General features: G+C 51.1%; 13 protein-coding genes across 13 annotated transcripts in view; 6 read left to right on the forward strand and 7 right to left on the reverse strand.

The window, feature by feature from the left end:
* Positions 1–116: 116 nt before the first annotated feature.
* STEHIDRAFT_141268 (Nucleotidyltransferase) lies at positions 117–2394 on the reverse strand (the record flags this gene model as incomplete). Its single annotated transcript, XM_007307577.1, has 8 exons — positions 117–544; positions 616–755; positions 812–1286; positions 1348–1553; positions 1624–1799; positions 1921–2094; positions 2173–2320; positions 2391–2394. The coding sequence occupies 8 exons, from the start codon at positions 2392–2394 to the stop codon at positions 245–247; spliced, it is 1623 nt and encodes a 540-aa protein (XP_007307639.1). The 3' UTR covers positions 117–244.
* A 546-nt stretch (positions 2395–2940) lies between these two features.
* On the forward strand, positions 2941–3796 carry STEHIDRAFT_170803 (uncharacterized protein). Its single transcript, XM_007307578.1, has 3 exons — positions 2941–3052; positions 3113–3173; positions 3229–3796. The coding sequence occupies exons 1-3, from the start codon at positions 3022–3024 to the stop codon at positions 3572–3574; spliced, it is 438 nt and encodes a 145-aa protein (XP_007307640.1). The 5' UTR covers positions 2941–3021; the 3' UTR covers positions 3575–3796.
* A 215-nt stretch (positions 3797–4011) lies between these two features.
* STEHIDRAFT_34397 (uncharacterized protein) lies at positions 4012–5161 on the reverse strand (the record flags this gene model as incomplete). The annotated part of the gene is made up of 5 exons (XM_007307167.1): positions 4012–4104; positions 4595–4777; positions 4848–4901; positions 5004–5063; positions 5129–5161. Coding segments are annotated over 5 exons (423 nt in total), but the record flags the coding sequence as incomplete, so codon positions are not given.
* Positions 5162–5855: 694 nt separating this feature from the next.
* On the reverse strand, positions 5856–6690 carry STEHIDRAFT_63153 (40S ribosomal protein S9; the record flags this gene model as incomplete). The annotated part of the gene is made up of 4 exons (XM_007307226.1): positions 5856–6036; positions 6128–6444; positions 6505–6559; positions 6665–6690. Coding segments are annotated over 4 exons (579 nt in total), but the record flags the coding sequence as incomplete, so codon positions are not given.
* A 324-nt stretch (positions 6691–7014) lies between these two features.
* Positions 7015–7676, forward strand: STEHIDRAFT_133459 (uncharacterized protein; the record flags this gene model as incomplete). The annotated part of the gene is made up of 4 exons (XM_007307579.1): positions 7015–7075; positions 7131–7245; positions 7302–7495; positions 7561–7676. The coding sequence occupies 4 exons, from the start codon at positions 7015–7017 to the stop codon at positions 7674–7676; spliced, it is 486 nt and encodes a 161-aa protein (XP_007307641.1).
* Positions 7677–9205: 1529 nt separating this feature from the next.
* On the forward strand, positions 9206–10983 carry STEHIDRAFT_113657 (uncharacterized protein; the record flags this gene model as incomplete). Its single annotated transcript, XM_007307580.1, has 10 exons — positions 9206–9208; positions 9286–9369; positions 9425–9484; positions 9548–9646; positions 9764–9892; positions 10002–10124; positions 10216–10250; positions 10462–10621; positions 10659–10758; positions 10895–10983. 10 exons carry the CDS (start codon positions 9206–9208, stop codon positions 10981–10983), a joined length of 882 nt encoding a protein of 293 aa, XP_007307642.1.
* A 652-nt stretch (positions 10984–11635) lies between these two features.
* STEHIDRAFT_101846 (uncharacterized protein) lies at positions 11636–13413 on the reverse strand. Its single transcript, XM_007307581.1, has 3 exons — positions 13032–13413; positions 12019–12998; positions 11636–11940 (listed from the first exon to the last, which is right to left on the reverse strand). The coding sequence occupies exons 1-3, from the start codon at positions 13351–13353 to the stop codon at positions 11815–11817; spliced, it is 1428 nt and encodes a 475-aa protein (XP_007307643.1). The 5' UTR covers positions 13354–13413; the 3' UTR covers positions 11636–11814.
* A 334-nt stretch (positions 13414–13747) lies between these two features.
* Positions 13748–14418, forward strand: STEHIDRAFT_123962 (uncharacterized protein). Its single transcript, XM_007307582.1, has 3 exons — positions 13748–14103; positions 14171–14242; positions 14329–14418. The coding sequence occupies exon 1, from the start codon at positions 13765–13767 to the stop codon at positions 14086–14088; it is 324 nt and encodes a 107-aa protein (XP_007307644.1). The 5' UTR covers positions 13748–13764; the 3' UTR covers positions 14089–14103; positions 14171–14242; positions 14329–14418.
* Positions 14419–14671: 253 nt separating this feature from the next.
* On the forward strand, positions 14672–17107 carry STEHIDRAFT_133462 (cytochrome P450; the record flags this gene model as incomplete). Its single annotated transcript, XM_007307583.1, has 13 exons — positions 14672–14873; positions 14940–14981; positions 15040–15121; positions 15184–15256; positions 15313–15437; positions 15497–15595; positions 15670–15684; positions 15805–15856; positions 15936–16154; positions 16243–16270; positions 16327–16534; positions 16591–16629; positions 16693–17107. The coding sequence occupies 13 exons, from the start codon at positions 14672–14674 to the stop codon at positions 17105–17107; spliced, it is 1599 nt and encodes a 532-aa protein (XP_007307645.1).
* A 523-nt stretch (positions 17108–17630) lies between these two features.
* On the reverse strand, positions 17631–19415 carry STEHIDRAFT_160138 (uncharacterized protein; the record flags this gene model as incomplete). Its single annotated transcript, XM_007307584.1, has 12 exons — positions 17631–17832; positions 17902–17913; positions 17982–18059; positions 18130–18309; positions 18359–18386; positions 18448–18489; positions 18544–18653; positions 18710–18790; positions 18844–18859; positions 19119–19155; positions 19214–19289; positions 19354–19415. 12 exons carry the CDS (start codon positions 19413–19415, stop codon positions 17631–17633), a joined length of 924 nt encoding a protein of 307 aa, XP_007307646.1.
* Positions 19416–21211: 1796 nt separating this feature from the next.
* STEHIDRAFT_35284 (uncharacterized protein) lies at positions 21212–21855 on the reverse strand (the record flags this gene model as incomplete). The annotated part of the gene is made up of 2 exons (XM_007307168.1): positions 21212–21583; positions 21652–21855. Coding segments are annotated over 2 exons (576 nt in total), but the record flags the coding sequence as incomplete, so codon positions are not given.
* A 259-nt stretch (positions 21856–22114) lies between these two features.
* STEHIDRAFT_101852 (RNA-binding domain-containing protein) lies at positions 22115–23641 on the forward strand. Its single transcript, XM_007307585.1, has 7 exons — positions 22115–22369; positions 22468–22640; positions 22713–22809; positions 22885–22947; positions 23008–23149; positions 23232–23370; positions 23434–23641. The coding sequence occupies exons 1-7, from the start codon at positions 22180–22182 to the stop codon at positions 23452–23454; spliced, it is 825 nt and encodes a 274-aa protein (XP_007307647.1). The 5' UTR covers positions 22115–22179; the 3' UTR covers positions 23455–23641.
* Positions 23642–23780: 139 nt separating this feature from the next.
* Positions 23781–26485, reverse strand: part of STEHIDRAFT_149051 (uncharacterized protein) — a 4600-nt gene continuing 1895 nt past the window's right edge. Inside the window, exons 5-7 of the mRNA XM_007307586.1 lie at positions 25860–26483; positions 24747–25788; positions 23781–24682 (exon numbers count right to left, since the gene is read on the reverse strand). Coding sequence (XP_007307648.1) covers positions 24507–24682; positions 24747–25788; positions 25860–26123 — 1482 coding nt within the window. The 5' untranslated portion in view covers positions 26124–26483 and the 3' untranslated portion in view covers positions 23781–24506. The remainder of the gene's footprint in view (positions 24683–24746; positions 25789–25859; positions 26484–26485) is intronic.

The raw sequence follows: 26485 nt of genomic DNA on the forward strand, positions 1-26485 counted from the left end.
CGGTGGTCCGGGAAAGGCTTGGCATTCATTGCCAAGCCGCGTAGATCGCACTGACACCGCAGTGGCGCGCCACACCAGTCTTCGACAGAGCGGCTAGGAGAACTCGTCTGAAAGCGCGACAAAACAAGATAAATTGTGTTACAGAGCCCAGGTATAAGCAGGCTGAAAGCTACAGATGTGCCGTAGGATAGAGATGTCTACAAGATAATGGAGAATGACTCGTCAGTAAACTCTCCTTCACTTCTCATCTCTTCTGCCTCTTGTAGACTCCTTCGTTACCTCGACTGCCTTCACCTCTACTATAATTTGAAGTACTCCTCCCTCCTGAAAATGCTGGAGGTGCGCTCCTTCCACCGCTCCAAAAGCCGCCATTGTAGTTCGAACCTCCCCCTCCTGTACGCTGAGCATTATTGTATTGCGAATGCCCACTTCGGTTCCGGGAATCGTTGTAGCTCCAACTTGATGAAGGAGCCTGTGCCTCAGCAAATGGTCGAATCCTACCTTGTTCAACGAGAGTTCTGATATTCTCGCGAAAGTCAAGTGTCTGCGGCATCAACGATAGAAATTGAGCTTCAAGGATGTGAAAGGTAATGCAACAAGGGAAAAGGTACATACCTCCTGCGTCACTCCGATGATCGTTCCAAGAATATTGTGCCCAGTACCATCCAACGTAGCACGCTCCAACCTCGCTTTCGCCTCTCTAAAAAGCTGCCTCACAGCTTTAATCTTCCCTGCGGATCGTGCTATGTCATTGTCTACGGCCCAGAAGCTCTATCAGCATAGTGGAATTTGAGCGAGGAAACGAACTGACCTCGATTGACGAGACACTCAATACATAACCGCCCATTCTCCCATACATTTTCTCTCAGCCAGCCTTTCTTCTTTTTCGATAATAGAGTGCCCTCGCGGACGGAGATGTAATGCGTCATGTACGGGAATCCATTCGATGGGTCGAACGTTTCTTCCTTCACATCATCTTCAAGGGCCTCGGACTCGGTATTGTGTTCGTCCTTTGGAACTTCCCCTTCCTCTGCGGCTTCGGGTTCGTTGACAGGGACAGGTGTATCGTTGCCCTTGGAGACCCGCGAAGGTTCGCTTGGAGGAGGGGTCGGGGTAGAAGTAAGGTCAATTATGTCTTGCGAGACAGGCGGCAATTCGCGCGGAGGTCGCTCGGGTACTCGTGGTTCGACGCCGTAGTACTCCAAGAAGTCAAGAAGTAACCAGCCAAAAGATTCAGATGCCACTGGGTCATCAACCCATTTCTGTGGCCTCTTCTTTGGATTTATCTTTACAACCAAATTCGATTGTCAGTAAACGTTGTCTGCTAATGGGAGGGGTGGGACGAGCCTGCAGGAATGAGATGACCATGCAGATCACACAATAGGACGACAGTCCGCTCGACTGCGCCGAATGCAGCCCATGTTGTTCTAGCAAGGATTTAATGAGAAGCACAAGCGGACGTAAAGCAGGCATAGTCTTCAAATACTCTTTCACGGGTGCGATGGTAGGCACACCGTCTGCGCCGTTGACGGTGATATCTACGTTGAAGCGTCCTACATCAACAATCATGGAAAATAAGCCTGGTGAACAGAGAACGAAGGCGGTCATTGGTTAGATGCGAACCGGTTTGCGGGTGAGATACCATGTTGAGGACGGGGACTCGCGCATGGGCTACAACGAATAGTTCTTCTGCTAGGTATTGTTGTTCGAAGAGATACCGCTTCGCTTCGAACAGCACACTCTTACAGGCTTCTTGTGTGTCCGCGATTTGATGGATCTCAAATACGAGATCCATGTCTCTGTTCGCAATCATGTCAACTCTCAGTTAGTACACTGGATAATAAGCATTAAAGAACTGAGACCCTTATAGCGTACACGCGAGAGCGGTGAAAAAACGTGAACGGGATGAAAGCTGCTTACGATCTAGGTAAGCACAGGTCCGTGCTTATGCTCCCATACAGATGAAGTTTCGCGTTTCTCCATTTACCCCGCACAAGAACGGATGCTATTTGGTCGTATAGAGCCTGACGAGCCAGACGTTCGGCAGGTGTGGGGAGGATGTACGATGCGTGCGCGACGATCTCGTCGTGTAGCCTGTTCACGCAAGCCAGGAGAAAGCCTCTTTAACTGGGGTCATGGTAATGTGAGTGAATGAGGCTATTGAAACTGTACCTCTGTTCCTTAGATTCGTACTCCATAGCAGGAAGAGTGTCGATCCAAGGAGTGTGAATAGGTCGTTTTTCTGGAGGGATGGGAAGCACGGGTTTTGGCTCGCCACGTTTGCGCTTCCTAGTGTTGGGCCTTGCGGTTTCTGGTTTTACTGGTAATGTAGCAGAGGAAAGTAAGCCTCAACTATTGAGTCGTATTGCGATGAGTTTTGAGGAACTTACCCATGATTATTCACTGGGGCGAATGAGTGTGGCGACGATGACACAGGTTGGCTGGACGAAGATAATATATGAATAAGCTATGGCCCAATGTCGAATGAGCGTACCGTAGTTGAATAAAGCCTATGTCGTCGTAAAATAGCTTTGCAGCTCACCTGAATGTTCCCAGAAGGTCGGAATCCTGCAGACGGCTTTGAAGTCGCGGTCAATTTGATGTTCAGCCGGCTCGGCTAACCTAAGCAGACACAATAAAGACACCACTCGCAGAGAGATTCCCAGTTAAAATCCGTCCGAGAGCAAATAGGGCTGTGCTGAGAACGGTTCAAGACGGTTGACGTTGTTGTCTGAAGATGCGGCCCAGCGACCTCGAGACAAGTCTGGAGCGAAGAACTCGAACACGGAAATTCCGGAACAAGAAGGGTGTCACTGTGGCGCCACGGAACTCGCCGGCACGACGTCACGCGCTCCGCTCGCGTGGCTCTTCCCCGCAATCTTGGCATATATAATCCGAGGTGCGCCCCGAGCTCTCCCTCTTCACCAGCGTCATCCCCAACAACCCACTCACAACCAACTCTCTCACAAACAAACAAATCTTTTTGGCAGACTCGTAGCTGCTCCTAATTCACATACAATCATGTCTGTCAACACACAACACCCAGCTGCCAGTGAGCCTAATTTATAAGCCTTTCCACAGCAGGAGACTAAAGCCCCTATTCGCTTTACAGTGCGCGTTGGAGGTCGTCGTCTCTCTCTACCCTCATCACATATAAGGCCACATGTACCTACGTAAGTGCGAACCCTTTCACAATGTTCAATAGTCTAAGGCATCGTATCTTTACAGAAGCCCTGTAGACGAAGCTCCTCGCCGTGCCGCCTCCCCAGACGATTACCCTCGTCCCTCTGCACCCTCGTCTTTCAACCAAGAGCATATGGACCTAGAGAGCGAAGTCGAAGAAGACGAGGCCGAAGCTCCTCCACAACACCATGTACCTCACCACGATGAGGAACCGCCAAGGAGGGAGAAGAAGCGCGAGGCGCACGGGATGCATGACAGCGAGAGGAAGCTACGGGAGAATGCGCAAAGGAAAATGGAGGAGAACAGGCCGAGCAAGGAGGCATGGAACGCGAGCGGACATGGAGCCGGACAGAGGATCGCCCAGCCAGCTGGGAAGGGTTTCCTCGCTTGAGCTTGTTCATGAGACGGCGCTCCATACACGAGGCTACGAAGAGTAGCGGAGCGATGGTGTAAGAATAGCATGAAGGCTGTGGACCTCTGTGGACATCAAATATGTATATTCATCTCTGTGGGGTGTACGATACTTACATGTACCTGTATGTTGGCGGTTTCCCGATATTCTTTATATTCTGTATCAATAGCAAGTTCATAACTGATAGCAGGTCATTGTGACGAACACTGCGCCTGTGGACTCAGAGCCTTCGCTCAGCACTCTTGTTCGAACCAGATTGCGCCAAACGAGCATGGTCATATTCATGTGCATACGTCGAAAACAAAGCGGGGGACATAACGCTCGACGCAAAAGAAAAAAAATGCGAAGTCGAGAAAGCTCAGAAATACAACATCACTGGGACCCTGCTACGCTCATGCGTCCTCCTCAACAGCGACGGCCTTGGCCTTCTTGCCACGGACCTTCTTGGGAGGCGAAGCCTTGGGCTCCTTTTGTGTAGCAGCGAGGGCAGAGACGCGGGCAAGGGTGGCCTAAGGGTAAGAGCACAAGCGGTCAGCAATACCATCCGAAGAAAAGATGAGAGCCGAAACGACATAAGACGTAGAAAAACGACACCATTCACGTAGAAAGAGTATGGTACGGATAACAAGGACATTAAGTAGGAAGTGTCATCGCCAAATCGTCGGACTATCGCGTCGAGCGGTCTGACGAAATCCGATAGCGTATTGGCGAGCTATCCAGGGGAGTTTGATCGGCTCCATATTCTGGACGGGGTTCGATATTGCAAACATGTCCACGCCCATCCTTCATTTGCACCAGAGGCACAGTCCAGTGGGTTCTAACGAGAGTGCGTCTTTCCGTATTACCTTCTTAAACCCCGGTACCAGAAACAAGAACCAATATGGATGAAGATTATGTATTGTAGATAGAAGAGTGTTGCGAGGGAAATGTGACAAAAGAGAGCAGGGAATAGAGGAAAGAGTACGAAACGACATGAGATGAAAATGAGAAGAGACTCACAGCACGGAGATCAGCGCGGTAGCCGCGCTTGGCGAAGCTAGAGGCAATGCCAGCAGCCCTCCGTGGGCCAGTCCTGGAGCTGATGGTGGTGGTTGCTAGTGCGCCACGGACAGCGTTGGGGGAAGCATCCTTCTTCTTGGTGATGATCTGGATGCCGGAGGGGGACTCGCGGACAAGAACAGCCTAGATAACCCGAACAAATAGTGAGCTTTGGGAACATATTTCACGTGTGTGTTGGAGTTGAAATGCTGACCTTCGAGTTAGCGACACCGGAGTACTTGTGCGAGTGGAGGCTAAGGAGGTTGCCCTGAGTCGTTCAACGCATAGAAAGCCAGCAAGGAAAAAACATAGGAACGTCCATACAATGAGATTTCATGCAAGGGTATGCAAACGAACGGAACAAACGCACAGGCTCCTTAGAGAAGATGGGCCCTTCCGGGAGGCGCTTCACAAGGAAGCTGTTCTGCTTCTGTTGGGCATAAAAATCACGAAAAGTCAGTACATCATCTTCGCTACCATAGCAGTAGTACACACACGGATAAGGAGCCACTCGAGATCGTTAGACATGGTGTTGGATTTTGGGGCGTACAGTGAGCAAGGTAGCGTTCCTGTTCTGGGATGTGGCCATGGCACTTTCCGGGTGGCTGAGAACAACTGTACAGTCTGATTATGTAAACAGATATTGTGTGGCGTCCATCAGGCTTGCCACACGACAAAGTCTTGTAAATAAAAATCAGCTTGTCAGAACATTGCGAGCATCTCTTAGCATCGCCCATGTTACTCTACGAACATGTAGAATGATGTCTCTGCAGAGGCACGTAGACCACGTTAGTTACAGAATGTGGCGAGCTTTTGGAAATGCAAGGAATTGCTCCTTTGACCTATTAGTATGAAAGACAATTCTTGTTCTCGAAATATTGAGGATGTATCATGTTTGCGTTTTGGATTCGTTGTAAGCACCGCCTGGCCGATTATGAGGGTCAACAGAAAAGAGAGTTCGAAATGTACATATCACTTGCTTACACGAATCTCGACGCTGAGGTTACACACAACACGATGGTTTGCCAGCATCGCAGCGGCGGGGATGAACGAGGGTTGAAAACGCGAAGCGTTATTGACGCATGCTTCGCCAAACGACGCTTTGCCAGACGAAGACGCTACTAGACCCATGGATTTTTGCATACAGCATATGCACATAATGATGATATGTAGGAAAACAGAGTCGACATGTGGAGAGGGAGAGCCAGAATACAGACGTCGATCACTCGTCCTCCTCCTCATCATCACCGCCCTCCTCCTTCTTGGCAGCAGCCGCGGCACGCTTGCGCTTGACACGACCGGGGCGGCCTCCACCATAGGGCGAAGTGAGAGCGAAGTCGATGTGCTTTTGCGAGTCGAGACGGACGACGAAGGAAGGGACGTTGACGATCTGCTTGCCAACACTGCACAAAGAAGGTGATGCTCAGTAACGGCACAAAATGCCGATACTCACAGAACTCGGAGTATCGAACAAAGAGAAGGGAATGGGCGTACCGAATGTGTCGCTGCCTGATGAGGACACGGGCATGATGAATGCTCTTTGCCAATCCACTCTTGAAGACCTGGGTCTGGAGCCTCCTCTCCATGAAGTCCTCGAGCTTCAAGGCCAACACGTAATCGAGACGCATGCGACTCTCATCCAACACACCGATACGCACGAGACGGCGGATGAGGGCGTTACCCTCGAAGAGACGCTTCGGGTCCTTGTCGTCAAGCTTCAAAAGCTCACGGGCGGCACGACGAATTTTGGAAAGGACAAGGGAGATACGCCAGATCTCGCGCTTGTTGCGGAGGCCATACTCGCCGGCGAGCTGAAGCGCGTACATATGAGTAATAAGGTCTGGAGCTAGATTGTATGTTCAGGGACTGACCTTAAGCTCGGCGTCGAGACGGGCGGATTCAAAAGGTCGACGAGGGACCTTGTAGCTGTTTAATGAATAAACATGGGGCACGGCTTGTATCAGCAGCGTGAACACCCTCCACACAGAGGTGGATCTTGAAGAGACATCTAAAGAAGAATCAAAAGCTCACGTCTTCGAGTGGTTTCTCGGTGCCCTGTAACGTCTATCAGCACAACCAAGTACACAGACCGTATAAACGAGACGAATACCTGGGCATTTTGTCTTGATGGTGTGGACGTCGGGACGGACGGTCTTGCTCGCGCCTTCTGGATCACTATGACCAAACGGTGGCAAACAATTCCCCGTCGCGCTTCAGCCACAACTGTAAAGCTCAATCGGAGTTTGCCGGTCACGCAAACTTTGCAGTTAGTGTCTACACGCCGCCAGCACCGATCCCGACACCGACGCCCACCGTGAGCTCGCCGTCTTTTCCAGCAATTTATACTGCAGAAGTGCTGACCTTACGATGTAGTCCTCAAGATGCCTCACTCATTTGGTTACCGCGCGCGTACGCGCCACATGTTCAAGAGGGGCTTCAAGGGTGCGTTAGCCCCATCTTCAGTTGTAATGCCGCGAGCTGAACGTTCGATGTACAGAGCATGGACCCATCAAACTCTCGACTTACCTGATTCCTTACCGGATTGGTGATATTGTCGACATTAAGGCCAATGCCGCCCAGCAAAAGGGTATGCCCCACAAGTACTACCACGGGTGCGTTTATCGACTTCCTAGCTTTTGTGTCTAGGCTGACACAGATATATCAATAGGCGGACTGGCATCATCTACAACGTCACTCCTCACGCCGTCGGGATCATCATCCACAAGGTAGTCGGCAACCGTTACATGGAGAAGCGCGTAAACATCCGTGTTGAGCATATCAGGCACTCGAAGTGCAGGCAGGAGTTCTTGGACCGTGTCCAGTCGAACCACGAGGGTCATCAGGCTGCCAAGGCCAAGGGTGGTGCGTAATATATCTACTCATACCTTCCTCGAACTCGTCTTGATTTGCTTTGGATTTCGCCACAGAGCGCGTCACCTTGAAGCGCTTCCCCATCCTCCCCCGGGAAGCCCACACCGTCAAGGCCTCCGCCGACAACACCCCTCAGACCATCGTCCCTGTCCGTTACGAGACCACCATCTAAAATGCATCCTTGTCGTTGTTTTTGGTGCTATCCGTCCATTCTGGCTTGCGAGTGGTCTCGTGTGTTTTTTTATGTTTCTCCTCATGTTTTACTTGCCTTCCGCGTATGATCCATGCAATCACTAAGCCCGAGCATGAACCAGAAATCCATCTGATTGTCGAGAGCCCTGGTGTCGCCTTCCTTCCTGCATACCGCTTGCACCGAGTGCGACAATTGATTGCGCTGTTCTTTCAAGTCCATATACGGAGGGTGGCTTGTTTATTCCTGCAACTCACTGTGAGACATGGTCGTGGGCTTGCTTTTCATGTCCTGCTCTACGGTCAGCGCCGTAAATCGCAGAAGGTCGCACGTATGTGTGTACAGTGCTCGCACCATTCGTCATTCTGTGAATATGCTGAGAGAAGATCCTGACGAGGCTGTGGCAATGGGATGACAATGTCATTTGCTCTTTTCAGTTGTTATTTTCTCGACATTCAGCGGGAAGACCGGCGCGCTTGTCAAACGGAGATTTGTGTATTTCTAATAATAGCCCTCCCAGGAGACTTGAGCTCGCGGTCGTTGTCTTTATTTACGCATCGCGCATCGATGTTGGTTCATCCTCGGGTTTCTTATCTGGCAGGTAAGGTGGCCGTTTGCCTCTCTTGTCCATTTGCGATCGAGCCGTCAGCGGCTCTGAGATAGATTCCAAAACTCGCGGTGAGGTCGGCGAGCTCAGAATATCCTTCCGTTTATAGCAACTGATATGTATGAGCCTTGTGAGCTGCGTGCCGGTGACCGGTCATGTCGTCAATGTCCAACTGGCATATAGTCATGGGTGTGGGCAGGCGATACGTCAACTATTCCACCAATTGTACTCTATTCGTCCTCCATATTGCCGGCTCTGGACCTTGAGATGCCGTATGCTGCTTTTGTGGCCCCCCTCAGCGCTTCGTCCTCGGCTTCTTTGCTGGCGATTTTTGGTCCTCGTCCACGGTTCGCGGAGGAGCATCATGATTATGATACCCAAATCGAAACGTTGATACCACTACTCCCGCGCATAAGCCCCGTTTCACTGGCTTGTCCCGTCCCCCGACAGCATGGCTTCCGCCAAGCTACAAAACCCTTCTGAGTCTTCATCGTGAAACAAGCACACGACTAACGCGTATCCACGCGAGATCTCAACGAGGAAACCCCTTCCGTTCACTTGGGACGCTTCGGCGATTGAATCGAGCGCATATTTCGGTATACATTGTACTTCTGTCTATAATTGATCTTTCCCCGGAACTCGCTGACCGTCGTCCGACCTGGACCTGACGCCTGACGCTCGAAAATGGCATCAGTGATACAAACAGGTAGATGAAGGGGCATAACTCGTGACTAGGGGTGGATTGTATATGAGAGGAGCAGGCGTCTGCGATTCTGGGAGCAAGCACTCATTCGAAGACCCGAACTTGAGCCTCGCAGAACCCGACTGATATCCGACCTCGACGCCTTCCAGCTCCGAGTTCGACTTCTGCATTGCAATTGAGTACTGTCACAACATTCTGGCCATGGTTAGTGATCGTTCCTTCCCGGACTGGCCCTCTGCATGTTCTTGATGCTAACTGTCCATGTTTTACGTTCTACCTAGTCTCCATCTAAGCATACTAACAACGTCAACGGCCAACCCCCAAAGTCCGGCGCATTCCGAGCACTCGTCTCGTCGTTGAGAAGCGTCAGTCACACTCCGCTCTATTTGTCTGCTACAAAACCTCACATTTTATCCACAGCGACCGCAGAATGGTCCAAGCAGCGCCTTACCAACGCCCGACTCTGAATGCAGCACCATTGTACGTACCTTCGTTGCCACTGCCAGGCATGCCCTCTGTAATGATAATCCCACTTGCCTTTAGTTTGACTTCACCCCCTACGACGAGCTTTCCCCTCCACCGTACTCCGAATCGGCGTCGAGCAGTAGCAGTAGTGAAGAGGTGACTAACTATATCGAAGAGGTCAGTCCATCTCTCTCTTCTTTATACCAATTCTACGACTCTGTTCTGATCAATCTCGCGAAAACATCCTTGCTTCTTCTCCATTCATTCCTACTATGGGTGGTTCCTATGATGCAGGATGACGACTACCGTTTGGACGAAGATAACAGCGGATGGTCTAGGAACACCGCCAGGTCGAAGTCGCGCACTCGTACCCCTCATCTGACGCAGCTCGATGGACAGGCTTCTTCCCAGGATCCTCCGCCCGTACGTCAACTTCTTTGCAACATCCTCCTTGCAAACTATCTTTCCTTCGCCTTCGGTCCTCAGACGTCTCGCGCATGTGATTCTGATGCCCGTATTACCCTTCCAATAGCCTTCAAAGAACTGTGGGCCTCATTCATGGGGATATCGTGCGAGGAGAGCACCCTCTGAACAATCAAGAAGGAGAGATCGCTTCACCGTTGACCGCAGTACCCCCAGGCCAGTCAAGGACGTCGTAAGTCCGCCCCACTAGCTTTCGCCACAAATGTGGCACAACTTGCGCCCACCATGCTCATCCTTATGTTCTCACGTTCATCATTCAACAGGCACAGATGCTCGACTCTGAGGATCGTGCGTGGATGTGAGCCTCAGAGGAGAATGCGGGACCGATTCTTGGTGGAGCTTCTTATACATTTTTTATTCTTGTCCGAGTCGACCATCGTGACTGAAGGGGGATGCTCGATTGTATCTTGCGAGTGGACCGTTGGTGGGATGCGGGCCGTCTCTGTAGTTCCAGCATGACTAGCATACCACATTCAGATTAATGTTGTACCATTCATATATATATGAAGCGGGTTCAAGTCACCAAAATACCAAAATTCGTCAGAAGTTGTCATGAAAGCAAGTCGAGGCGGAAAATCTTGGTCTCAATCCCATGTCTGGTCACTGAATGTTATTGGATCTACCGGGACTCCTATATACGATCGCCTTTTTAACGACGAACAAGAATGGGTGGGTGTTTTATTGCCTGAATAAGGATGATTGGTAGGTGGGCGTAGATCCGTCTGTAGAATACGGAGTCACACCGCAAGATCTGCAAGGGAAAGGGACCTTCTTCACAAACCGTGGCGTTATGATTTACTTATACAGTACGTCTCGCTCGATGAAGGCTCCGAATGTTAACAAAGTCGGGTAACAGAGTACGACCTTAAGAGATAGGGAGAGATACTGAGGAGAGACCATAAGACTGACAAGACGGAGCATTGCGCTTCATGCTCGGAATAGCGTCTGGAGGGTCCAGATGGCAAATGTGGGAGTGGCGTATCGAAAAAGGCCGATACTGCAAGGCACGTAGATCGTATCGCAAGAGTTGAACTTGAGATATAAATGTATAGCAGAGACCACAAGACATACGAGATATAATATGGCGATTCCTGAGCTTCGACTAGCGCCTGGAGCAGTCTGGACGACCGACGTGAGAGTAGTTCGAGAAAACCGGGCACTTCGGGGGAGGTAGAGCTTATGTGGAGGACGGTGAAGCAGAGAACATATAAAAAGCTCGAAGAGGTGTTGAAGACCACAGGGAATGTGAGATAGAGCGGCGTGATTCAATGATAAGAGAACATCTGGAAGGGTCCAGATGACAAGCGTGGAAGTGGCATTTAGTAAGGTCGAGCAGCGTCGTTGTCGATACACACAGATAATTTGCGGAGTACGCCCAGGGTGGTGTATAAGTTGAACTTGCGAGCGGCGACTGCCGATTTCCTAGCGGAGCAGTTTAGACTCGAGGGCGTGTTGAGCGGCGATTCCGGTACAGCGGGTCATGACTGACTAGAGTCCGGAGTCACACCGCCACACATCTGAACCATTGGCTTGGGCAGGCATAGGTATGATCGCCTGGAGGAACTCGAGAGCCTAAACCTTCTAGAGTGAGCACAAGAGAAATAGTCGCGATGGATGAGGGGCCAAAAGAGTGGGACGGGCGTACTGAGTTTCTGCTCCTGGCCCGCTGAGGGACACATGGATCGACAAGACTTTTCAGGGACGTAAAATTGTACAGCAGAAAACAAGAAAACACGATTACAACAGAAGAACCAATGACAGAACTATCATGCTAGACCAGGAAAGAACGTAGAAAAGAGACCAAGGAAAAATAGAATGAGTGACGATATTATGTATTGGCCTTGAAACGAAGCCTCCACCCATTACAAGCCCTGCTGCAGCGACCGCACAGGTACCCAACCAATCTTGAACAGCTTATATCCACCTTCATCAGCCCTGCCAACACCTCCTTCCAGCCTTCCCACTGACTCCTCTTCTAGGACAGCCAACTCGTACTTCACTCTTCCGTTGAACTGACCAACCCTCGGATCCCTCCCATGGTCTTCGTCCAAGGGCAAGCTGCTGACTGGCGGGAATGCCTGTGTGACGGTATCCGCATCTCCCTCGTGTCTGCCTGTCGCACGTAGAGCCACGATGAGCCAAAAAACACCTCCTTGGACTTGAATCGTATTGCCCGAGGGGTATGATAGGGTATCGGATGGCGATGGAGTTTGGATGGGAGGAAGAAGAAGGCGCTCGACGCAGTTTCTAATCCACTGGGCATGAGAAGGATGGTAGACCACATCTGCACCAAAGATGATATCGAATGGCTCGTTCAACGGGGCACAGTCAAGCTCGGGTGTTTCCCAGTCCAATTTGCTGACGAAAATCGGAGATAGATCGGCGGTATCGGGTGAGGATGGAGAGGATGAAGAGGCGAAGTTGGTGTTGACATTCCGATGAAGGTTGTCGAGAACGTCAGGATGGTAGTCGGTCGCTACGATGGTTGGTTTGGGAACGTATGATGATGAACGGGACAGGATCTTAGCGGTGACAATGCTCAGTAGTCCTGTCCCCGCGCCGATCTCTAGAACTCTCAGACGCTGACTGCCTTTGAGGGATGTTGGCTTCGGAAGGAATATCGATGGTCGGGCGGACATTCGTTCGGCGAGAACAATGCAGCTAGCCCAGCTCTGGAGACCCACTGAAGTATGATCCGAGTTCAAGAGTGGTGCATCGTTGAGCTCGACATCGATTGTAGGAGGGGCGGATGATTTCGACAGGGAAGATGATGGTTCGAAGGGGAAGGAGAATGAGCGCGTTATTGGGGGTTCTGGTTCATCTTCTTCCGATGAGGTTAACGGATGCATGAACGACGAGAGAAGAGATGCCGCATCGTCAATTAAGGCCGCGCGGGTATCGTCGGTGTCTTGAGAATCGCAAGGCGATGAGGGTGAGGATGCTGACGGGGCGGAAGAAAGGAAGACGTCTGCACGAGCTGCGAAGCCTGTTAGCCACTTGATAGCAAAATTGCGTTCAAGAGCGTCGCAGCGGAGCATGTCAAGCTCTGATACATCTTTCTCGTCATCAGTGCAACGACTTTGGCCATCACCGGGAGCTACTGTCTCCTCATCCTCCTCATCCTCCTCTTCTACTGCAGATGCATAACCGGAGTCGGGCACTTCGTCGACGTGCGTTAGCTTTCGCTTCCGAGCAGATCGCTTATGAAGGGTAAGCGGGCTATCGACGACGAGCGATGATGATGGCGGTTGGGGTGTAGATGGTGGGAAATACAGGGCACGAAGATTATACAGCGCTGCCTGAACTTGGGCACAAGTCGTTGTGGACAAACGGTTCAGAGGCGGTAGGTTCGATGTCGGGGCCGTCGGGCGCGAGTACGAATTAGTTGTGAGTGTGGCCATTATATTCCAGAAGCGACAACTTATAATGTTGATGTCTAGATTATTTGGTGGATGTGCCAGAAAACACTGAGCAAGGACTGCTGTGGATATCAAGTCGTTCCAGATGATATCGTCTAAAATCGTCTAGGAAGAAAACAGGTCTGTCTAGAGGTCTAGAAAAAAAGCCAAAGAAATCACGAGAAGCGGCTATGAGCTGGCAGCGACCATCGTGAACGACGTGGAGAGAGAGAGAGAGAGAGCAGCGCTAGCGGAGACAGATTGCAGTGAGGGCAAGAGTCAGACTGCAGGACGGACCAATCAGAACGCGGAAAGACCAAAAAATATGCACGTGCGCGGCATTCGGACCGGGTTCTTGAGTTGCGTGGCACCTGGAGTTTGTGGCGCAGGTGATCAGGTTTCTCTTCAACTACCATGTCGTGGTCACTCACCATCACATACGCCCTCCATCCTCCAGCTGGAAGCTCTATAGACACCTCACTCCATCCAAATGCTACCCATGATTTTCCTCTTTCCATTCCAGCTCCTGATGGGCCGGACACAACAGGTTACAGAGCTCATTATGACGCTCTGAAGGCTGCTATCGCCGAAGCCAGGGCGAAGACTGGCGACGAGTTGACAAGATGGAAAGATGCAGTTGGTACTGCAGAACAGACGAAGGAGAGTAAGTCAAGTGGGAAGAAAGAGGATATTGAGGATGACAATGCCGAAGAAGATGATGAAGAAGAAGCGACATAGTGAATACATTGGCCTGTCTGTATACCTTCTCTACGTATGGAATGATGGTATGCTCACTTTTCGGTTTCTGACTACTTATCAGGGGAAACGTATCAGGTTGCGGTCGCTACCCTGGATATATGAAAATGTCCCCGCTTTGTATGCTGAAGTAAAGGTGACTATACTCGACAGCCTGAGTGATTCGCTTTCCTCTGCTATCAAGCACTATCTGACCAATGTATGATGCGACGCTTGTCGCAGGTAGGATAGGAAGAGTCGCGAAACGTTTGCTCCCTGTGTATCGTATATATGCATCACGCAGTGCAAACTGTAAACTACGCTTGAGTCGACCACACAGATCAGGCGGACCTCTCGTGGTCACCAGCTGACTATTGACTTTCCTACGGCTCCCCACACGAGAAAGTTTGTTCATCCAAAACGATCATCCTTGACTACTCTATCCGCCAATGTGCGCTCCTCATACCCTTCGGCATGACCGTGAGCGCTTCGCAAACGACTGTTCATTCTCATGTGCTCCTGTCAGCGCTTCCTTAAGTACGAGGAGTGACGTCTTAAACGTCTCGCACGCCTCTTGCTTTTAGCCATGTACATCCTCACAGAACTCATCCCTCTGCTCATAGCGTGTTTTGGTGCCTATGTTCTCTACGAAATTGGGGATTGGACGACAAGTCGCAAGAGAAAGCGAATGCCCCCCGGTCCAATGGGACTTCCTTGGATCGGGAACAGGAGTCAGGTTCCGGCCATCAAGCCGTGGCGTAAGTTCAAGGAGTGGAATGAGCAGTATGGTGTGTGCATTTCTCAACACCTAGCTAATTGAGCCGCTCACTCATACCACGGTCCGTCTTGTACAGGTCCTGTTGTGTCGCTCTTCCTTGGCCGTACACCCGTCATTGGTCAGTTTAATTCCCTCCAGACTCTTCAAGCAGTCATCTTGATTTTCCGGACGTTTAGTTCTTGGGACTGCTCAAGCAGCTTGGGATTTGATGGAGAAGCGCTCAGATATCTATTCGAGCAGGCCGCGGTTCATTATGGCGTACATCAACTCTTATCCTATGCTTTTGCTGTGGCCAATTGACGATTCGCATGATCTTATAGTGGCGAGATCTTGTCTGACGATAATCGAGGGCTGATGATGCCAGCGGGGAAGAACTGGCAACAGTTCCGAAAGGTATGTAGCCCTGTCATCCCGTCCATTCAAAATACCGTACGGACCTTCGTGGCCAGGTTTTGCATAGCGGTTTGCACAGTCGTAAAGCGGATACCTACAAGGACATACAGTCCCTTGAGTCGAAGATTCTCATTCACCAGCTTTTGCGCGATCCCAAGGGTTACGAGAATCACATTCGGCGGTGCGTTTGCTGCCTGTCCTTTTTTTGTAGAATCTGTCGAGCCGATGATATGTCTGCAGCTATGCGGCGAGTGTTGTGGTGTCTCTGACCTATGGCAAGAGGGTGGAGAGTGTTGACGAATGGATCGTTAAGGAAATGTCTGACTCTATGGACTGTAAGTTGCTTGAGCTGTTGCCTTTGATGATCTTCCTCAAGACTTCCTTGTTTACCTACCTGCTTTCCGACACAACAGACTTAACCAGGTAGCGTACTCTCAGGTTATCACCCATTCATCATTTTTGATCTCGACGTGCTCTGGCCGCCCTTAAGCGTGAAGTAAGTCTACACGTGCCCATCTTGTCAGTTTCATAAGCTAAAACTGGTTCAGTATACCTGGCAAGTACGTCGTAGAATCGTGGCCCTGGCTCTTGAAGCTGCCGGTGAGTGTAACATGGTCTCTCAGGCTTCTCACATCGGTGCTTGCTGAAACCTCAATCTGACGCGCCAATCCGTCCTCAGAAACCGTTGCAATGGTTTCGACGTGAAGCCCTCATCCAACGCGAGCGCGATATCCGTCTTCTCACATCGCTTGTTGCCGACGTCAAGAAACGCACTGAAGAAGGCACTTGTCCGCCCTGTTTGGCGCAGCAAGTCCTCGGCGAAAAGGGGAAGCTTGGGATAACTGACATCAGAGCGGCCTATACAGTTTCCAGCCCCTTTGGCGCCGGCATTGAGACGGTCAGTGACCTGTAATACTCATCCGTGCGGTGACAGTGCGAAATATCATGAGTATGACGCCGATTCGACTCTCCTACTATCCCCATAGACTTCTGGAACTCTCTTTACTTTCATGTGTATGTTCATTTTGTCGTTCGGCGCTTTCCACGGCCTAAGCTCACCACATTTCCAGTGGCTATGTTGCATTATCCTAACGTTATGCGGACTGCCCAGGCAGAGCTCGATGCCGTTGTAGGGCCAGATCGAATCCCTGATTGGACTGATAGGCCAAACCTACAATATGTGCGTGCATTGATCCACGAGACCCTAAGATGGAGGCCTGTCGCAGCCTTAGGAGGGATGGCCCATGCGAGCACGAAGGAAGACGTCTACGAGGGGATGTACGTGATGTTTCTTCTATCTTGACATAGCTTTCGACTAGCTCACCACCTTCAAGGTACATTCCGGAAGGGAGCACGGTCTTTGCCAACTTGAGGTATGTGTATTTTATCTAGTCTTCCTGTCCGAGTTGAGCGCCACCCTGATCACGTATAAACAGCGGCATAATGCACGACCCGAGCAACTTCCCCTCTCCCAACACCTTCGAACCTTCTCGCTTCCTGCCCAACCATCCCCTTAACACCGGCCATCCACGCTTGCAAAACGATACGTTCGACCTCCCCTTCGGCTTTGGCCGTCGTGCTTGCCCGGGAATGCATCTCGCCTCAAACTCTCTCTTTATGAATGTGGCGAGGATTTTGTGGGGCTTTGATATCAGTCCTATCAAGCGAAAGCTTCTTGATGGGGGGCAAGAGAAGTGGGAGGACGTGCTGCCGGATGAATGGGCGTATACGAACGGTTTCAATTCGTGGCCCGAGAGCTTTGAGTGCGAAATCATGGTTAGAGGCGGAAGAGAGACTGTCGTGGAAAGGGAGTGGGATGCAGCGAGAGAGGCGCTGGGAAAATGGGCATGAGGCAAACGGCTTGGCGCAGGGATCATGTAACGAATCAAGAGTGTATGAGAACTGTCGACAAGGAATTATATTAGTATCATTGACAGAGGGAAGACAACCTCGTTGGGTGGAGTATTCAAGGTTCGTATATCAAGTGAGAACGAGCTAGATCTAATAGTTAACAATAAGTTCGTGCCCCACTCAAAAGGAATCGGATACTTGGCCACGATATTGGCCATACAAGGACAATTATGTAGGTATTTAAATACTTACTGATAGGACGTGTCTTGGGAGCAAGGTGATACTATCGGAATCATATGAAGAGTTTGCCATGAGACAGTGGCCGAGGGAACTGGGAATAAATAAGGCGGGACCGGAACGTCGACGCAGATCAACAGATGAGTCTAAAAATACAGTCTTTAGCGAGAAGTTGCTCATACAGATAGGACTGATTCCGAAGCATATCATAATAGTCTGTCATCGTGAGTGTCAGTGTCTCCACAGGCATTGCACTTGGTCGAGTGTCCGACAACATTACAGAACCTCAGATTTGGATGGTGGAATATACTTCAGTATCCACCGTCGTCCGTACTCCGATCGAGCTTTCGTTATAGTAGACATTGCGAGCCTTCCAGTTGATTAGGGCCAGTGGAACCCCATCCCGGGTGTGTTCATCGACATTGGGTTCCCCGTAAACTACCAGGCGTAAGTTGAGAGTAATGCGATTGATCATAATCATCTCTATCCTGACGTTCAGAGCAGAGGGAACTCATCAGCTATATGACGTGGAATCTTGAAACAGAAAATGGATATACATAGATGCGGGCCTACAGAGTACAGGAGCGGATGGATAGTCAGCGTTACGGGGCAGAAGAGGGCAGTGAACGTAGCTTACATGGCGGTGATCGAACGAAGCTCTACGGTTCCGTGCATCTCCATGAGCACCCAGACCAAGTTGATCGCGAAGATACATCTGCGGTGTGGCGTAAAGCAGTTAGCATGAGTTCTGATGTTTGGAACGGTGCAGAAGACTGGAAATGTACCCAAAGTACAGCATGCCGTCACGAACGAGACATTGCATGAGAATGGAGAGATTGGACCACTTCATTGGTGTTCCTTGTGTCTGGGCATGTATGTATATCGTTCGGCCCATTGTTAGGACGAAAATTGAGGTATCGTAGGCTAATGACATGAATACGTAGATTATGTTCACGTCGATGCCGCTGCAGAGCTCGTGAGTAAGTCTTGATATTCATACTGTCCAAGACTCACTGTCTAACGGGAGCTAAAATCAAGCAAACTGTTTCACGATCGTGTATTGTAAGCATCGAAAATAGATGGAAAACGCCGTGGCGACTTACAATGGTACTGATAATTGTTAAGAATGGTGTTACCGGGGCCCTCTAGAGAACTCATTCAGACTAGGTTCACAGCAGGGCAAGATCATCTTTACTCACGGCTGACACCATTTTGACCGTATACCCATATCCCTACCGCTAATTGAGCGACTAGGTACGCTAACAAAGGAATGATAATGACTTTCTTCTGTTCCCACAGACCGTAGACCCTTGATCAATGGTTAGTCTAACGGGGGAACAAGCGCTTTCGACATGGAAGTCATACCGGATGGCCATGAGGATACCAGGGAAAAGAGTAAGAGGGAGGTTGACACCAAGGGACACCATGTACATGAAGTGGCCACATCTAGAAAACACGAGGATTAGCATACAGGAGGTATGGAAATCTGAGAGACCTACACATCTCCCTTAACCCCTGTGAAGAAGAATTCTGGGACATTGTGTCAACAAGATTGTCGGTTGGAAGATAGTCGTATACCTCACCCCATGCGACAACAGCAATTGCCAGCGGTGCGTAATATCGACTCTGAATAATATCACGAGGGGGTTGCCATGTTTAGCAATCCTCAGAAGAGAGTATATATATACTCACAAGTAAGAAAATCCATGAGACTGACAGCTAAGTAAGACCGGTGTACGTATGACCGAGGAGGATGCGAAATATCTATACGGACATGGTGTCTTCCTCTTCTTCTTCCATACGACCTCTATCTAGCACATTCTATCCGTAAGCATACAACCATCTAAGTGAGGATATTATGAAAGTTACCTCTGCAGAGAGTGTGCATATGTGATCCCAGTACATAGCGGCAGCGGTAGCCAGAAAAAAGTACTTCCCCACCTCACTATAGGACCAGTAGGTATAAGATGTTGTGGGAAAGGCCGGGTGGTGTAATATAACATACTCACATGTCCCGGAGGATTCCTACCTCATGTGGAGTAAGGATATGGGTCGAATTGTTGTTAGGCATGATGGTTCCAGGCTATAATAGAGCAACACCGAGGAAGACCGTCATTTGATTCGTGCGGATATTACTTATACTCGTGGTTGGGCTGAAAAAAGCCATCATTAGACTAGTGTGGATGATGACAGACAGACTTGTGAAAGACGCCGCTCATGGCTATGACCCGCTGATTGAACAATGTCCACACCGGACATGAGCCGGCCTGAAGCGGTCAAGCCTGACGGCGACTTCACGTCGAACGGGGAACAGAGTCGACCGTACGACCGGTCTCGTTCGATGAACGACCAGTTGACAGAGCGCAGGACGGAGGTTGCGTTATCTGCATAGAGTAGATCTCCGTCTTCTGGCTCTGGACTTGATAGCTGTGGACAGTTAATGGTATGCTCGTCACTTTCGAGCACGTCGACCATGGCTCCGTCATTCGACATACCTTTCAAATAAGTATTCATGTCGTTTGCGAATCCTCCAAGAAGAACGTTTGACTGGTGTGTTCACGAAAACCCTTACTTCGGCAGGTATCAGGTCAGAGATGGCGGCGTCGCTCATAATATTTCCTTCCACGGTGGTGGACACCGTCTTGGCCCTCAGCCTCCCTGTGCCTGTGTATAGTAGTGGAAGGGTCGTTTCTGAGAGAACGCCTCACCAGTAACAGCGTTACGGCCGGCAGGAGTGAGATGCCTTTTTCTGCATAGCTCTGGGAATGTAGATTTGAACGGCATGGAGATATACATCGGCGACGGCCCTCTTAAGAGCGATGAGACGCCTACCGAGCATCACGGGGGGGCGTCCTCGTGCTGTATTGCGGATATTTGGAGTATTCAGCGCCCTATTTTCAGGGATTCTACTTGTTTAAGTCACCTTCGAAGTGCACTATCAAGTGCTGAAAGGGTTTCGGAGGGCTCACTTCGCTGATGTCTTGAGCGGTCCTTTCGAGCTCAAGATTCCATTCTTGTGGCCTGTTGTGCGTATCAAAGCGTACTGGCACATTGTCAGGTCAGCAAACTTGTGTCAATGCTCCCGCGTGGAAGATCCCTAATCTTGCGTCCTGATGTAGGTAAAGCTATTGCTCAACAACCATTGGGAGGCGACTACGCCGACGCTGAAACTGTTTAGCGGGCATTACCCCATCGTCCTGCTTATTTCCAATGGCATCGCTCTTTGACCTGCGATGATCGAGAATCCCCCTCTTATTGCCCGCATCTACTTGCCCCTCCGAGGATGTCGACGATCGTTTCTACGGAGGTTCGATAGCATAGCTCCGCAGTATCAAGAATGGGTGGACAAGATCCGTCCCAAGGAGCTCTTGAACTCCTGCAATTGGCGGGGTACGCGAGGCGGTGGCTCTGTGTAATGGGACTATTCGGGACTTCGCACAGATCGTGATGAGAACCCTCGCCATCGAAGTCTCGGTCTGCGTACTACATGCCAGGAGGAGATTGGAAGCTCGAGCAGTTGTGGAGCACGAACCACGTCCTGATGATGGTCGTTTGTTAGTGGAAATAGAACGACGCACCGGTCTGCCAGCTGTAATCAACAACAGGCACATGCTTTCGAGCCTACCAGTATCAGGTGCGAGGAATATATGAGATTGAGGAGAGGGAATCTCAAGACGATGCAGTATCCATCCATATCACACTACTCGGTGAGAAGTCGTTGTATATTAGACGCCAGGCAGCAGGGAACTTGTCCACGATATTTGTTTCGTTTAAAAGAACCCTGGTTAAAAAGAGGACGGAGAGTGGAAATGCAGCAGTAAGAGAACATAAAAACTATTCCGCCTTGGTGTATTGGGCCATGCTCTCTACTTCTTTCCTCGCTTGGGTGGCGAGACGCTGCAGGAACAGGTGAATCGGGGATACCAGCATACTGGCTATGAAGATGAGAGGCACAATGAAAGCGAGCACAGGAGCAACGGATGCCGGCAGCACACCAAGATACAATGGCTCAAGAGTCACCACGAATGGCACCGCTGCTGGGACTGACGTTGTGGCGGGATGTGAAGGGTGTAAGGACGGTGTCCGCACACCGGTCTCGACGAGACGTATACGGGCATACTGACGCCGCGTTGTCGTGGAATTGTCGATATCGTGCGATGCTTCAACTGACGCGGTTTTGTCAAGATGGGATGTTGTGGCCCTTGGAGTGAGTGTTTGGATTGAGAAATCGGCTGGAGACTTGAGTCAATACGTCAGTCTCGTAACAATCACAAGCCTGGCGGCATAGGACTATACTATGGACGCACAGAAGCTGGCCAAGAGATCCTGAGCGTGAATTTATCGTAGGATGACCAAGCATCGGCGTCCAAGTCAAGAGCGAGCCATAGTTCGTGGCGGCAAGTCTGGCCAACCTCCTCGTCAGGTAAGCCGCAGATAGACTCCAGTGGTGTGTTTAGCGGCGCAGGAACCACTTGGAATTGCTGCTCGTTGTGCTCTGGATCGAATATAGGCCTGTGCGGATAAGAAATCAGACGAAAACTCCTTGAGACGGCGAGGAAGATGAACCATTGCGCGACCAATGGATTGATGGGTGCCTTCCACTCTTTTGAAGCAGAGAAGTTGATGATCTCCGTATTTGCATTCACATATAAGCCAGATGCGAAGAGAACCGCCAGCAACCAGAACATGGACGCGATGCAGATGGGTGCTTGCTGGAGAAGGTCAAGAACGCTCGGCAGACTCCGAAATGCCTTGTCTCGCAACTTGAGCGTGAACTTGCTGCACTCCATCCTCCCGTACTTGTTTGTTCTTCTGCTTTGATTTTATCCACGACGATGGCACAACCTGCAATGGCACCAGAGGCACTTGGCGCGCCTGGTATCCCAATATCAATGACCGGCCCTCCCCAACCAGGATCTGCGCCCGCACCTGCCTTAGCACCAGAGCAAACTCCAGCAGGCCCTGCAGAGACGGTATCGGAGACGCTTTACATCCAAAACTTGAACGAGAAAATTAGGATAGAGGGTGCGTACTATAACCTTACTACTTTGGTCATATACTGACACCATTCAAATCCGACGCGTACCTATTGTCCCTGGTGGTCTTGTCATTCGTGGCGACAGTGCTGAAGAACTCGCTGCGGGGTCTATTCAAGTCCTATGGAGAAGTTCTTGACGTTGTCGCACATAACAACCTGAGGATGCGGGGGCAAGCGTTCGTGTCCTTCGAGAGCCCAGAGATCGCGGCGAAGGCGCTAAAGGAGGTGAAAGGATTCCCTCTCTACTCGAAACCAATGGTGCGTTTCCTTTTCCATTCTGTATATGACATCCACTGACCTGTTCTTTCATATCCACTCATATCCCGACAGCAAATCTCATTTGCACGGACTCGGTCAGACGCGGTGGTGAAGAAGTTGGACGCGACCAACTTTGACCAGCACAAGGAGCACCGGTTGCAACACAAGAGTGCGTGGCATTCCTAGCTTCACGCAAAACCCTTCTGATCATTCTATCGTTCTTCCCTTCGATCGAACTGAGTAGAGGAAACCCGTTACACCAATCCTATCAAGCGGAAATTCCGTGAGAAGCGTGTGGCGTCGGAGAGTATGTCGTCTTGATCTCTTCCCTTCGATGTGTTGCCTGACTTTCACCGGCTTTTTCAAGTGGATGGCGCGACCTCTGCACCTGCACCAAAACGGCCCAACGTCCAGATGCCAGACGAGTACCTCCCACCGAACAAGATTCTCTTCCTGCAAAACCTGCCAGAAAGCGTCACGAAGCCCCAACTCGAGGCGCTCTTCACACAGTGCGTATCACTTCTTCTACGTGACTCCCAGCTTTTGGTCACCTCACTGACTCCCTCTCTGTGGCGACGGTGGCGGCACCAGATACCCAAATCTGCACGAAGTCCGTCTTATCCCGACAAAGAAGGACATTGCGTTCGTGGAATACGTCGACGAGGGGAGCGCGACCGTTGCAAAAGACGCGTTGCACAACTACAAGCTCGACGGGGAGAACAAAATCAAGGTGTGCCTCCTTATCTCCGCTTCGTCGACTCTGCACTCACCCCATGCTACTCTTCTTTCACAGATTACTTTCGCGAGGAAATGATTCTTTGCTTGTCTTTGTCTTTGGTCGTATCGTTCTGTCTATGATTTTTCTTGTGCTGTGACCGAATGCCCACGGGAGGGCCCCTTCAACATGTCGTCTTGTGTCCTACTCGAGTCTAATCGATGCTGTATGATAAATGTGGTAGGTTTTGGCATGGTAGCGTTTTTGTGATCTACTTCGAGGAAACCCGATGGTTCATTTTCGGTCTACGCGCCGGCTGGTCAGCGCCTTGTCCGCCTTGCAAACCTTTTCCGTCATCCCAATCTCTCCAGGTTCACAAACACAGGCCCTCACGTGTAGCCAAATGAAGAAGAAAGAGATGTTTGATTGATTGGGAGTAAACTGGATATGATACAACTAGTACTCGAGCTTCATATGCTGCTATGTAGTATCGACGACGTCCCCGACTCTGCAAGTTCTCCAACCGAAGCAAGCCCAGAATCCACGACCCGAATCGCGATAGGTAATTGTATCCTGCGTACACATGCGTCGCACAGTCCCGGCGACGCTCAGGAATGAAACCCTACGAAAAACTACGTGGTACTGTAAAAGTAGTGGGTAGAACGGAGGGGTACATTGGACGGAAAAACGACGGTCGATGTAAGACGCGTGTGATGTAAAATCCGTCGACAGGTCTCGGATGGGAGCCTATGTGACGCTATGTGTACGACAGGGCCTGGTGCGGAGTTCGAGTGGTGGGTGGTGTACGGATGATTGCACGGGCCTGTGTGAGTGGGACAGGGCCTGGTGCGGAGCTCGAGTGGTGGGTGGTGTACGGATGGTTGCACGGGCCTGCGGTGAGTGGGAGTAGAAGGAGACCGGAGTAACGACTAAGCAAGAAAAAAAAGGAGAACATGATGGAAGGTGGGTGGCGCGACGATGTTGGAACAGCAGAGTAAGACTGATGTACAAAGGAAAACAAGACAGAGCGCTTTGCGATTGGGACACCAAGACATATGCGACGGGTGCAAGTTGCGATGTGAGAGCAGCGAGACAGCACAAATACGGAATAACAAGAGAAATAGGAAAATATTGAGAACACGGAACCGACCTCAAGAAGCGGGAGTGGCAGCGTCGGCCTTCTCAGCCTTCTCAGCCTTCTCGGCCTTGGTCTTATCGTCAGAGAGTCGATATCCGTTAGAATTATGATATGCATTGGGATTGTGAGGCTTCTTCGGCGGTGTATACTCTTTCTGCGGGGCGGATTGAGGTTTCTTCGAGTTGGAGTCTAAGATCATGGAGGTCAACGTCAGCGCACTACTCAATCTGCTGAGGTGGTAAAAGAAACATACTGTTAGTTTGACGTCCGCCAGCATACCGAGACTGTCCAGGACGAGTATCGCTACGCTCGAAAACCGCAATCGGGGATGTAGCCGGGACGTTTGGCTGCGTCACCTTGTCGTACTCGGCCACGTAAGCGACCCACATTTGATAGAGTGCGTCTGCGGTACCGTGGAATTCGTCTTTACAAGTATCGTTGACCTTGCATTCATAGCCGGCGATGATTCGCGGGCACCTTTGCATGGGGGGGTGCTCCTTCATCGAAGGGGGAGGGTGGATTTGCCTGCATTTGCCCGTTGAGATGTACCGACAAGTCTTGCCATACCGGCAGAAGTGGATGTGACGGAAGTTCCGGTAACATTCCTTGTCATGACTGCACGCTTTCAAGTCACAAATGCCGCGGCAGATCGGCTTACTGGTCGAGGGAGGCGAGTGGGACGGTGGTGAAGAACGCGAAGAGTTTTTCGAGGCTGGCTTCGGGGTCGTCGTGGGTGCGGTGCGTGCCGAGTGCGAAGAAGTCGAAGTGCTGGAATCCGTGGTAGGGCTAGGAGGTTTACCGTCCTTAGGGGCCCACATCGACGAGGAGAGACCAACGTTGCCCGAAATCGGTGGAGTACGACCCACAATGGGACGACGGGTTTTGTCGGCTGCCTTGCCTTGGGGCTGAGCCCACATTGATGCAGAGAGGCCGCTGCCCTTCGACGTGACAGCGCTGATAAGCGCGTCGATGTCCTGCGTATTGGGAACGGAGGACGATGAGTCGGAAGAGGATGGGGCCTTGGGTGCGGACGCAGGAGCGGGCTTAAGTGTCGTCTTGGCAGAACGCGCATCAGTCGAGACAGTCGCGGAAGCCTGCAGTTTGGAGGTCGACGAAGGTGGAGAACCGGAGGTGCTAGCGGAGGAAGACGTGGTATTGGCTTTGATGGCCGCGACGTTCTGCGGCGCCCACATGGAGGCTCCCAAGCCACGGCCCTTGGAGGTCGCATTGGAGACGACTGCAGCCTTGGCATTCGAGGTTGCAACCTTTGCCGTGGATGGTTCCGATGATTTGACCTACGTCACGAACGAGAATTATATGTTAGTATGGAAGGACTCAGTGAATGACTGATCGTGAGAAAACGCACCTTGACTGGGATCGAGGAGGCGACAGGTTCGGTGCGAGCGGATTCACGAGCTGCGACGTTCTCCGGCGCCCATATAGAGGCCCGCAGGCTTCTGTCCACGGGGACCGGGGTAGCATCATCTTTCGCGGGGCCCGGGGCAGCATCGTCTTCTTCCTTAGGCTCCGGGTAAACGAAAGGTTCATCGTCAGATTCGTCGTCATCTTCCTTAGACTCTGGGTAAACGAAAGGTTCATCGTCAGATGGTTCGTAGTCGTCTTCGGCCATCTGTGGTTCGATCTCAGTAGCAGTCACGTTGTCGTCCGCCGAGGAAGAATTAGACGCGTCAACAGTAGAAACCGACGCGGAGCGGCTGTCAGAGTGAAGGGTCTCCCTGCCACAGTCGGAGGCAGAATCAACGGCCGACACCTTGTCGTCGTCCTGAACGGTGGTGCGGGTTTCGGCAGCGGAGTCATTCGGGGCAGTGGCGACGGTGGCGGCGACGGGAGCAGCGACGGGAGCAACGACGAGGTCAGCGACGGGGACAGCGACGGGGGCAGCGACGGGGGCAACGACGAGATCAGCGGCGGGGACAGCGACGGGGGCAGCGACGGGGGCAGCGACGGGGGCAGCGACGGGGGCAGCGACGG

The sequence above is a fragment of the Stereum hirsutum genome (assembly GCF_000264905.1).
Source record: "Stereum hirsutum FP-91666 SS1 unplaced genomic scaffold STEHIscaffold_13, whole genome shotgun sequence".
Taxonomy (NCBI): domain Eukaryota; kingdom Fungi; phylum Basidiomycota; class Agaricomycetes; order Russulales; family Stereaceae; genus Stereum; species Stereum hirsutum.